The sequence below is a fragment of the Myxine glutinosa genome, chromosome 4 (genome assembly GCF_964187855.1).
Source record: "Myxine glutinosa chromosome 4, kmMyxGlut1.1, whole genome shotgun sequence".
Classification (NCBI taxonomy): Eukaryota; Metazoa; Chordata; class Myxini; order Myxiniformes; family Myxinidae; genus Myxine; species Myxine glutinosa.
In genome coordinates, this window is record NC_136264.1 from 150,652,212 (window position 1) to 150,665,530 (window position 13,319).

The 13,319-nt window shown below is 41.8% G+C and overlaps 1 protein-coding gene across 1 annotated transcript in view; it reads right to left on the reverse strand.

Moving 5' to 3' along the window:
* Positions 1-2,304: 2,304 nt before the first annotated feature.
* The window catches only part of LOC137425401 (fish-egg lectin-like), a 54,673-nt gene continuing 43,658 nt past the window's right edge, over positions 2,305-13,319 (reverse strand). Inside the window, exon 5 of the mRNA XM_068113803.2 lies at positions 2,305-3,137. Within this exon, the coding sequence (XP_067969904.2) occupies positions 3,005-3,137 (133 nt within the window). The 3' untranslated portion in view covers positions 2,305-3,004. The remainder of the gene's footprint in view (positions 3,138-13,319) is intronic.

Genomic DNA, 13,319 nt, shown 5'->3' on the forward strand with positions numbered 1-13,319 from the left:
CACGTTTAGATCACTCTGTAGACCACAGTTATTATTGGAAACTCCTGTAACTTCGCATATCAGAGTCCTATAGAGATACCCTTCAGCACACAAAATTTTGAAGGTCAAGGTCAAAGGTCAAGGTCACTTTGCGGTCAATCATGGAGGTCAACGAAACCCTTATTTTTTGAGTAACTTTGATCTTATGATCTCCAAACTTGGTGGGTATATAGGGTGTGGTATGGCGCTCAGCTGATTAGTTTTTGGTGTCGATCGGCCTTGACCTTCAAGGTCATTTTGAAGGTCATTCAATTTTGACCAAAAGGTAAAATTTTCAAAGTTTCAGTTACCATATCGAGTAGTACCTCAAATTGAAGCCCTTGTTGAGTGCTTTCCAAACATATAACTAGTTTGACAATGTGACGTCATTTGACGGCGTTATGACGAAAAAACTGCACTTTTCATGTATATTGTATTGCTTTAGTTCGCATTGTTTAGGTCACTCTGTAGAGCACAGTTCCCTTTGGAAACTCTTGTAAGTTCGCATATCAGAGTCTTTTAGAGATACCCTTTAGCACACAAAATTATGAAGGTCAAGGTCAAAGGTCAAGGTCACTTTGCGGCCAATCATGGAGGTCGACGAAACACTAATTTTTTGAGTAACTTTGATCGGATCGTCTCCAAACTTCATGGGAATCTAGTATATGGTCCGGCGCTCAGCTGATTAGTTTTTGGTGGCGATCGGCCTTGAACTTCATGGTTAGCGCTGGAGGTCGAAAATTATTGACCCCAAGGTCAAATTTTGAAATCGTAGGTACCATATCGAGTAATACCTCATATGAATGCCCTTGATGAGTGCTTCCCAGATCTGTAAACAGTTTGACGCTATGACGTCATTTGATGACGTCATGACGAAAAAACGGAATTTTCATGAAAAAATTATTTCCTCAGTTCTCATCAAAATCTTTCAATATTTCATGTGCGTTGGTCATGAAGACATACTATTCACCATACGAAATTATTAAGGTCAAGGTCAAATGGCAAGATACGGTTCACCCTGTGGGTGACATATGTTCTTTTTTTGTTTGTGGTTAATCATTTTTTTTCACGTTTAGATCACTCTGTAGACCACAGTTATTATTGGAAACTCCTGTAACTTCGCATATCAGAGTCCTATAGAGATACCCTTCAGCACACAAAATTTTGAAGGTCAAGGTCAAAGGTCAAGGTCACTTTGTGGTCAATCATGGAGGTCGACGAAACACTAATTTTTTGAGTAACTTTGATCGGATCGTCTCCAAACTTCATGGGAATCTAGTATATGGTCCGGTGCTCAGCTGATTAGTTTTTGGTGGCGATCGGCCTTGACCTTCATGGTTAGCGCTGGAGGTCGAAAATTATTGACCCCAAGGTCAAATTTTGAAATCGTAGGTACCATATCGAGTAATACCTCATATGAATGCCCTTGATGAGTGCTTCCCAGATCTGTAAACAGTTTGACGCTATGACGTCATTTGATGACGTCATGACGAAAAAACGGAATTTTCACATTTTGGCAAGATACGGTTCACCCTGTGGGTGACATATTTTTATTTGTTTGTTTGTTTGTCTGTGACCGCTGTTTCTTGACAACCACGGGTCCGATATACTTTAAACTTGCCAGGTATATTGCTGGGGACCTGAGGATGTGCCTTTTCAAGGTTTCATATTAATCGGACAATTACTTACCGAGCTATGTCCAAAAAACGATTCAACCAATCAGAGAGCAGCGAGCTATCGCGTGTGCCGAACGTGGCGAACACACTCTGCCTCGGACGGCACATTTGAGAGCGTATTCATTTATTTCACTTTGGCAAACTATGTTGGCGTTAAACTATGTTTTAAAACTAATTAAAACTACTTTGCGATTCATCGTAACTGCGATTCGTAACTGCCGTTCGCTTTGGCTTTGCGAATGGACCAAACCATTTCATGTAAATAGAGGGGGGGGGGGGATTGTCACCGTACTCGCAAGCCGTTCGCTTTGGACCAAACCATTTCATGTAAATAGAGGGGGGGGGATATAATTTTAGATATAGATATAGTACGGGCATGCCCTAGTATTTTACAAACCCAGTTATACCGCTGTTAGACTTGGTCTTTTTTGACCTTCAACCCTGCTGTTGGTGTTTTCCCCCTCTCTACTGTTGCTTTTTTCTGTTGTGTCACGATCAGTTCAGTGTTCTAGCTCTTCCATGAGCCTTGATCTTGTATACAAAAAGTAGGGAATAACCATTTCAAAGCTATATAATCTTAAGCCCGCAAAACAATTTCCAAAACAATGTGTTGCTTAAAATGTCCGGATACATTTTTACTGAAAATACCATGACAATTAAACACTTAATTTGCGCTTCAAATGTCAACACCATGCAAAGCATACGCAAAAGGTTTGATATCTGCAAAACCCACAGAAAGGTTACCAATTTTTCCTTTTGTCGATTCAAATTTATTTCCATTAGCAGAAATATTGAACATTCAATCAATCACAGAGATACATATATATATATATATATATACACTGTATTTATAGAAGGTAATTCAAATAAAGCACCAATTTATGCATTCCCCATGTCATTACATAATCCCAGTGTTGTTATTCACATGACCACCCAGTTTGTGGATTATTTCAAGCCTTGGTGATATTACATTGTTCTCTATTTTCTCTTCATTTCTCAATTTATGTTCTTTTGAGAATCCAGCGTTTCATTCTTGTGAATTCTCTTAGCACCTTCTAATTGCAAATAGTATTTCACCTTTGGTGCTTGTAATCAACAATTGGCTCATAGGTAAGAAAGTATTGAAAAACATTCTTTAAAAGTCGAGAAGGATGTATAATGGAAGTCTAGTTAAAAATCAAGCAACTAAATGTTCTGAACCTTTCAAACAAATAAGCCGAGTTTGCAAAGCATGCGATTGATTATAAGATCATTTCAAGTGTCTGTTAAACATTGTTGAGAAGGGTAATTAGACAAGAAACAACATGATGCTAGACATTGCAGAGCATAATTGTGCCTTCGACAGTTACGAGCCACAGAAGATCGCCATCCACCGATACTGATCTGATTTTCTTTTCCGGGAGAAGAGGTTCCAATGTTGTGACGCTCGTCCTTACTCCAATGCTGATGGGAAAAATTGCAACAAGTAAAGGGAGGTGGTGGGAGTTTCACGTAAATATATGTCCTCGTGAAAATATGTCACGTGATTTCATTATCCTTATAATGGGACGACATACACTCCATCAATAAATGTAATGTACTCATGTTGGTAAATATATTTTATACATGAGTATATTTTCTTTTTTGGATACATGGTTGAGGTTCATGGAACAGTGAGAGCAGAATAGAATAGAACAAAATGTTAAATACCAACAGCAGAGTAGAGGCGAGAGTGAGATCAAGGGGAGATGGAGAAGTATACATGGGGCACATACAACTGTGCACAACCCAAAACAGAAAACAGAAAATGGGGATGAAACAGAAAAGGAACAAACTAAACTGATAAGTGCAAAGATAGTCAGGTTCACTATGTTTTTTCGTTCAAAATCATGGTAGATTAGCAAACCTATACATTTTTGGAAACGTTATTACATGGAAAATCTGAAAATCAATGTTTACATTTGCCAATTCCGACCAATTCCATTCGACCAATTCGACCATTCGACCATTCGACCAATCGCTTCGATCGACCATTCGATCGATTCGATTCGATTCGATTCATCGAATTCGATTCGATCGACCATTCGACCAATTCGATTTGCCAATCAATTTGACCGACCTTTGCTTGTGTGGAACGGACTGTGAAAACGATGCGGACTATATTGTCGGATACGACACACGGGACAGTGATGACGAACTCTAAATGGCATATTCTGTAATCGTGTATGTTTGATGCCATTGACTGCCTGTGTATATTTTGTCATTGACTGCCTGTGTAGATGTGAAGTTATACTGACTGCATGTGTATATATGATTTTGCTGACTGCCTGTGTATGTTTGGTGATATGAATTATTGTGACACATTTTGATGTTATTAACTGCCTGTACAAAATGATAACATGTATTTGATTATGCAACTTATCGCGAATATAGACAGTATTTTGCAATTCAAAACCTTTGATTCGTGTCTTACCATTCCCCATAGCACTAATTTGATACTTTCATTGGATTCCTTGTCCCTGAAAATATAGGTTTAGTATATTTTAAAAAGTTTTTAGGGTAATTAGAGGCAGAAATAGAACAAAATATGTATTTTACAGTGGCCATTTTGAAAATCCAAAATGGCCGCCATACAGGTATCTCTCCAAATGTAAACATTGATTTTTAGTTTCCTTATGCTATAGCCTTTCCAGAAATGTATAGGTTTGCTAATCTACCATGATTTTGAACGAAATATAATTTATTGACAGAGTGAACCTGACTAAGAGGCGAGGGAGAGGACCACAATCAGCAGCAAAATGGGAGAGCTTGGGAATGGGGTAATTTGGCAAAGAAGAGATCAAGTGGAATAGCTGGGGGATGATGAGGTAGTGCTGAAAAGATCTCTTGAAGCCCTGATGGGAAGAATGGGACTGAACACACTGGGGAAGTTGGTTCCAAAGGGGAGAGAAAAGCAGAACAGATGAGAGGAGGTGAGTCGTGAGCCTGGATTCTTTGAGTTTATCACGAAGTGGGTTTTTTTTTTGGGGGGGATACAAGATCGAGGCTCGTGTAAAAGCTAACATTGATCACAAAAAGACAAACTGACACATAAAACATATGACAAAGGGAGCGGGAGACAAGATGGGGAGAGAGAGGGAAGCAGCACACAAGTACAACATTTGAGAGCAGGAACATCAGGAGATCTGTGGGAGGGAGAGGGCTTGGGGGAGGAGGCAAGGGAAGGGAGGGGGGTGGGGGGGGGGGGTAAAAAACACATGGACACTGCTAGGACTTCCAGGAAGGAAGTCGGTATTTCAAAAAAGTGGATATGGGGTAGAAAAGATCAAGGTTTTGGATGGGGGAAGATAAGAGATGGTGGTGAACAGCTGTTTTAAAGACCTGGAGGGAGGAGTGGGATTGAAGAGAGTGAGGGAGTTTGTTCCAAAGGTGGGAGTAAAGAGGAATGAAAGAGTGAAGGTGAGCAGAGAGTCTTGATTTTGGCAATTTCACCAGAAGAGGGTTGCTGGCAGATCTTGTGTGACCTGTAGGAATATTTGGGTGACAGAGCACAGATGGAGCTTCAGCGAGCGAGGCCGGATAGGAGGCGGTAGAAGACAGAAAGACCACCTACCTCCCTGCAGTGAGTGAGTGAACGGCCCTCACAATCAGCTTCATCGTGGGAGATTCCAATGATTGTGAAAGCTTTGGTTTCAACAGCGTGAATCCAAGCTAGGTGTGAGGCAGGAGCACCAGCCCAGAGGGGAGAGCATTATTCCATTGAGCTGCGGATGAAAGCCTTGTATGTGGTGAGAAGCTCAGGTGTGCCAAGAAAGGACTTCGCACGACGGAGGATGCCCAGTCGGCGACTGGCTCTGGAGGCCAACTTGGAAATGTGGGTTTCCCAGGAAGGATCATGGCAGATAGTGAGACCCAAATGCTTGAGTGACAGAACTTCTTGGAGAGGATTGTTGAGAAAGTAGATGGGAGGGTTATCCTGTCGGTCTTTTCGGAGAGACATAGTGAGAGTGTGAGATTTGTCAGCATTGAAAGACATGTTCCACTTCTTTGACCAGTCTGTGATTTTGTCCAGGTCTGCAGAGAGTGAGGAGGGTGCAGACTGCCGATCTGAGGGATGAGGAATGGAGCGGCAGAGAGTGGAGTCATCAGCAAAGAGGTGGAGAGGATTTTCAAGAGACTCGGAGAGGTCATTGATGAAGACAAGAAAAAGCACATGGCCCAGAACACTGCCTTGGGGAACTCCAGCCAGAACAGGAAGGGGGAGATGAGAGAAAACCATTCAGGACCACACGTTGACTATGACCAGAGAGGGAGTCCGCAAGCCATGCGTGGAGATTTCCATGGATACCATCGGAGGAGAGTTTGGTGAACAGTGTGGGGTGCCAGACCGTATCGAAGGCATGTGATATGTCGAGGGAGACAGCTCTGATTTCCTGTTTGGTGTTGAGGACCTCGATCCAATTGTTGAGGCAGCAGAAGCAGCATGTCCAGAGTAGAATGACCTGGTCTGAATCCAAATTGATGATCCGAGATCAAGCCATTGGAGAAGAGGAAGGATTTGATGTCAGAAGCGATGATTGATTCCATGACCTTACTGATTATTGGGAGCAGGCTGATTGGTCTGTAGTTGCAAGGATCTGTTTTTGCACCTTTTTGTGTAAATTGGTAATGTTGGCTGATTTCCAAGCAGATGGCAGATGACCTTCAGCAAAAGAGAGGGTGAAGAGAACAGTTAGAGGGTGTGAAAGAGCGGCAGAGCAGGATTTTAGGACCCGTGGGCTGATGCTGTCTGATCCAGTTGCAGAATCAGAGTCGAGGTTTGACAAAAACTTCTCCACCTTGTCAGGAGAGAAAGACACAGAGTCCAGGAGCAGCTGGGTTCGACTGGTGAAGGTGGGTACAGAGAGAGATGGGTTCGGGACACAAGATTTTGAGGCAAACACAGAGTTGAGGCATTCGGCTTTTTCACGTGCGGTGTCAGCTGTGTAGCGATTTGAGGTAAGGGAGGGGATGGATGGGGAACAAACAACAGAAACAGATTTGACCAGATGCCACCAGGATTTGGAGGAGGGAGACAGGTTTGAGAGTTCAGTCTTGAGAGTGGAGAGATATTGTTTCCTGACTCTCCTCAGGGTAGACACATGCTTGTTCCGAGCTTTGTGAAAGGAATTGAGATTACCTTCAGTTGGATTAGCCTTCCATGAGGATAAGGCAAGATGCTTCATGACAACTGCCTCACCACAAGCTTCAGTGTACCATGGATGGGAGGAAGGGTACAACAACTGAAGACAAGATGGGGTAAATCTGTGCATGAAAGAGAGCAGTTTACTTTGAAAGAATTCCCAGGCAGAGTTGATGTCAGAGGCAGTTGAGAAGGGAGAACAGTCCAGATGCTTGATGGCTGCTTGAAGATCGTGCCAATTAACCTGAGTGAAATGCCAGACTCGTCGATGCTGAGGAGGCTCCCTGAGAATGACCAGAGAGATGTCCACTTTAACAAGGAAATGATCAGAAGAACCGATTTGAGCAGAAGAAGAGCAGCAGACATTTGCAGGGAAGTTAGTCATAACCAAGTCTAGAAGAGAAGATACTCCATTGACTGAGATCCGGGTCGGGAAATTGACAGATTGTGTCAGTCCCAGTGAGTCGCAGAAGTCCTTTGCTGAAGTGCCATGGCTGGTGTGAGAGGAACCCACACCCAGCCAGCTGGCATGATGACAGTTGAAGTCGCCACATACAGTAACGTGAAAAAGTAAGTACACCCCATGTAAAGTTTTGACTTTTTCAACATATTTCAACATACAGCTATTTGATCTTCATTTCAACAATATTGATAGATAAAGGTGATATAATATAACAAATATCATGAAACATTTACATTTTGTAGTCAATTGTATAATTTAAATAAACATAAATGCAGATTTCGCATGTGGTAAAAGTAAGTACATCATTGGCTCTAATAGGTGGTATTGCCCCCTTTGAGAGAAACAACCTCAAGTAGGCGTCTCTTCTAACTGTATACCAGTCTCTGACATCGACTGAGATAATTTTTTGCCCACTCCTCCATGCAGAATTATTTCAGCTGTGCGATGTTTGAGGGGTTTCTTGCATGCACAGCTCGTTTCAAATCCCCCCACAACATCTCGATGGGATTTAGATCCGGGCTTTGACTTGGCCATTCCAGAACCCTCCATTTCTTTCTTTTCAGCCATTCCTTGGTGGATTTACTGGTATGTTTCGGGTCATTGTCATGTTGCAAGGTCCAACCTCGGTTGAGCTTCAACTCTCCGACAGATGGCCTCACATTATCCTCAAGCACCCTCTGGAACAATGAAGAATTCATAGTGGATTCTATGATGGTGAGCTGCCCAGGCCCTGATGCAGCAAAGCTGCCCCAAACCATAATATTTCCACCACCATACTTTACAGTTGGTATCAGGTTCTTGTGGTCAAATGCTGTCTTTGGTTTTCGCCAAACATGTCTTCTGGTACTGTGGCCAAATAGCTCTACCGTTGACTCATCTGTCCAGAGCACATTGTTCCAGAAGTGCTGGTCTTTGCCGAGGTGTTCATTGGCAAACTTTAGTCTTGCCCTGAAGTTCTTTATGGACAGCAAAGGTTTCCTCCTGGCACACCTCCCATGTAGATCAAATTTGTGCAGCCTCTTTCTAATGGTAGACTCGTGCACTTTAACATCAACATTGGCAAGAGCTACCTGTAGGTCCCGTGATGACATTCTGGGGTTCTTAGATACTTCTTTCAGCACCTTGCGGTCTGCTCTCGTGCTGAACTTACTTACTTACTCTCGGGCTGTGAGATGTTCCCACACCCAGACAGCTGAAATCACCACATATGAGGAAGAGAGAGAGTTGGGATGAGTGGATAGAAGTTGGTCCATGTTGTCAGACAGTGAGATGTAAATTGAGTCATCACTGTTTGGAGGACGGTACAACACACATGAACAAAAGGTGGGAGCGGAGGGTAAGCAGTAGCCAGAGTTACTCCTGGGGATGGGGTGGAGAGAGGGCAGTGCAAGGAGAGTGAGGAAGAGAGTTTTTGATAAAGATAGCAACCCCACCACCAGGACGAGGATCAGATCTATCATACCAGAGGAGGGAGTAACCAGGAAGAGATATTAAGGAATCAGAAACATCTTTTCTGTTAAGCTGGTTTGTCAGAAGCAACCTGTATAGAGAGATCAGTCACGTTTGTGCGAAGGCCCCAATGTTTGATGTCCATACCGTTAACGAAGAGGGAGGGGTGCATCGGGTACAGGACAGGGCAGGGGAGGGGTAGAGTAAGATGAGGGGTGAGAGGGGAAGGTAGGGAGAGCTGCTGATAGTGTGTCGGAGATTGCAGAAGGGTCAGGAGAAAGGGAAGGATGAGGAGGACAAAAGCTTTAATGGTGATGGGAAGAGGCACAGTGAGGTGTTGTTTAAAGGGGGGGGGGGGGGATAGAGCAAAGTCGAAGGTTGGAGGAGGTGGAGGTATGTGATGGAAGGGAGAGGAAATGGGGAGGAGGCAGGGGGAAGGGCCAGAACTGGAGAAAATTAGTAGGAGGGGAGATTACAAGGGGAGGAGTGGGGGGGGGGGGAGTTTGGAAGGGGAGGGGTGAGGGTGGAGTTTAGGAGTGGAGGGGTGAAAGGGGAGTTTAGAAAGTGGATGATTAATGAAAAACAAACATTTATTACAAACAGGGTTTCTTGTGGTTTTCAAGTCAGAGATCCGTTTGAAAACGATAGAGGAGGGGTGAAATGAAGGTGACTTTCGAGAATGTATGAAGGAATGACTGTGAGATTGATTATTTTTTTGAAATAGTAGATATGAATTGTTACTGGTAGATATTGTTACGGGTTACTGGCAGACCGTGTGCTTGGATGGATTTCCCTTCAGCTTTCCATTTTTCATTATTTTGTAAAAGAAAAAAAAACATCCACTTTGGCATGTCAGTGACACAAAATCTCAATTTAACCCATTTTAAATTCAGGCTGTAATCCAACAAAATGTGAAAAAGTCAAGGGGTGTGAATACTTTCTGATGGCACTGTCTATAGTACTGCATATCTATCAAGACCAAGCCAAAGTCTCCTCTCTATGAAGGTTTTGTTGTGGAAGAAGATACAAAACTTATTTTGCCCAACAAAGAATAACATATGGTGTGGCTTTTGTCCAAAGCCATTGTCTCAAAACAAAAAGACGACCAGCATGCAGAATTAGACCCACAGTCAGTACGCATACCGGCTTGGAGGACAGTTTACCATTCCTTGAAAGCTAAAACTGGCCAATAACCAGTGTTTGTAACTTGTCATTCTAAAGTCATTGCCATCCTTTAGCCAGGGAAACCTGTTGCTGACCCTAAGTTGTTTGAGCATTTACTTCTGGCCAGGCTCTCTAGTGGTGTAGACCCCAACCTTCCCAAGGAACAAGCTGGCTTCCGTCCTGGTAGGAGCTGTGTTGATGAAGTATTTGCACTTATCACCCACATTGAGGCTAGTTACCAACTCACACTCAAAACAGGTGTTGCATGAATTGACCTTTCATCAGTGTATGATACGGCATGGCAAGACAGTCTTCTGCTGAAAGTTGCTGGACATTTACAGTGCCAAGCCACAATGTGTGTCCTTTCTTCTAAGCTTCGTAATCACAGATATGGGGTATTACTTTGAAAGTGAATAAGCTCCATGAGGACTCTGAATTATGGTCTTCCCGAAAGGTCTGTCTTCACTCCAATCAACTTTGACATATATCTATCATAATAAAAGGCAGTGTCCGTCCGTCCGTCTGTCTCCTCCATAACTCCAAAACTATGGAACCTTGCGGCCCCAAACTTTGCATGCATACACCTGGACCTCTTAACAGATTGCATTGATGAAAATTGGGTGTTTGGGTGTGTTATAGCATCCTTTTTGAAGATGATTAACGAGGTGTTTATAAGAAAAAAAACCCGATGTGGTGGTGTACCGATATGGCAGCCCGACCAACCCACTGCACCTCACTGGGTTTTTAAGCCGCCATTTTGTTTCAGCCTACACAAACGTGCCTTTCCTTAGAAACACGATCGATTATTATCATTACATAATTGAAGCATATCATCAAAATCTGAATTCGTATATTAGGATTGGATGCTGTAGACTCTCCAAATCTTCAAATCTGGAGTGAAATCTGACAAAATTTACTGTATCTAGTAATTTGTGAACGCTGCTTTTGCAAGCTATTGTATTACAGCAGACAGAGCCCACATTTTGTGCGATATTCTTCCATTGTATTAATAGTGCTGTCCATCCTGAAAACAAATTGACGCTGCTAAGCTTAACCCGACTGTGCACGTACGGGTCTGGGAGGCCCAGGTAGCTTTTCGTTTTTGAAGAATTTTATTATAAAAACGTCGATTTGCATGACCTTGCCTGTATGCTCCTAAAAAGTTGTGACACGTATTCCTATGTTTATTATAAAAAGAAAATTCGTTCAGTTTCGTTTAAAAAAGGAGAATCTATTACACAACCCCATATTACGAGGTGTCTCTTCATGTGGTTTACTTTACGAGATGTCTCTTCATCTGGTTTACTTTACGAGGTGTCTCTTCATGTGGTTTCCTTTTTTAGGTGTCTCTTCATGTGGTTTACTTTATGAGGTGTCTCTTCATGTGGTTTACTTTACGAGGTTTCTCTTCATGTAGTTTACTTTATGAGGTGTCTCTTCATGTGGTTTACTTTACGAGATGTCTCTTCATCTGGTTTACTTTACGAGATGACTCTTCATGTGGTTTACTTTACGAGATGACTCTTCATGTGGTTTACTTTACGAGATGACTCTTCATGTGGTTTACTTTATGAGGTGTCTCTTCATGTGGTTTACTTTACGAGGTTTCTCTTCATGTTGTTTACTTTATGAGGTGTCTCTTCATGTGGTTTACTTTACGAGATGTCTCTTCATCTGGTTTACTTTACGAGATGACTCTTCATGTGGTTTACTTTACGAGGTGTCTCTTCATCTGGTTTACTTTACGAGATGACTCTTCATCTGGTTTACTTTACGAGGTGTCTTCATGTGGTTTACTTTACGAGATGTCTCTTCATGTAGTTTACTTTACGAGATGTCTCATGTGGTTTACTTTACGAGGTATCTCTTCATCTGGTTTACTTCTCGAGGTGTCTCGTCATCTGGTTTACTTTACGAGATGACTCATCATGTGGTTTACTTTACGAGATGTGGTTTACTTTACGAGGTGTCTCTTCATCTGGTTTACTTTACAAGATGACTGTTCATCTGGTTTACTTTACAAGGTGTCTTCATGTGGTTTACTTTAAGAGATGACTCTTCATGTGGTTTACTTTACGAGATGTATCTTCATGTAGTTTACTTTACGAGATGTATCTTCATGTAGTTTACTTTACGAGATTTCTCTTCATGTGGTTTACTTTACAAGATCTTTCTTCATGTAGTTTACTTTACGAGATGTATCTTCATGTAGTTTACTTTACGAGATGACTCTTCATCTGGTTTACTTTACGAGATGTCTCTTCATGTGGTTTACTTTACGAGATGTCTCTTCATCTGGTTTACTTTACGAGATGTCTCTTCATGTGGTTTACTTTACGAGATGTCTCTTCATGTAGTTTACTTTACGAGATGTCTGTTCATCTGGTTTACTTTACGAGATGTCTCTTCATGTAGTTTACTTTACGAGATGTCTCTTCATCTGATTTACTTTACGAGATGTCTCTTCATGTGGTTTACTTTACGAGATGTCTCTTCATGTAGTTTACTTTACGAGATGTCTCTTCATCTGATTTACTTTACGAGATGTCTCTTCATGTAGTTTACTTTACGAGATGTCTCTTCATCTGATTTACTTTACGAGATGTCTCTTCATGTAGTTTACTTTACGAGATGTCTCTTCATCTGATTTACTTTACGAGATGTCTCTTCATGTGGTTTACTTTACGAGATGTCTCTTCATCTGGTTTACTTTACGAGATGTCTCTTCATCTGATTTACTTTACGAGATGTCTCTTCATGTAGTTTACTTTACGAGATGTCTCTTCATCTGATTTACTTTACGAGATGTCTCTTCATGTAGTTTACTTTACGAGATGTCTCTTCTTCTGATTTACTTTACGAGATGTCTCTTCATCTGATTTACCTTACGAGATGTCTCTTCATGTAGTTTACTTTACGAGATGTCTCTTCATCTGATTTACTTTATGAGATGTCTCTTCATGTAGTTTACTTTATGAGATGTCTCTTCATCTGATTTACTTTACGAGATGTCTCTTCATGTAGTTTACTTTACGAGATGTCTCTTCATGTGGTTTACTTTACGAGATGTCTCTTCATCTGGTTTACTTTACGAGATGTCTCTTCATCTGATTTACTTTACGAGATGTCTCTTCATGTGGTTTACTTTACGAGATATCTCTTCATGTGGTTTACTTTACGAGATGTCTCTTCATCTGGTTTACTTTACGAGATGTCTCTTCATCTGGTTTACTTTACGAGATGTCTCTTCATGTAGTTTACTTTACGAGATGTCTGTTCATCTGGTTTACTTTACAAGGTGTCTCTTCATGTAGTTTACTTTACGAGATGTCTGTTCATCTGGTTTACTTTACGAGGTGTCTCTTCATGTGGTTTACTTTACGAGGTG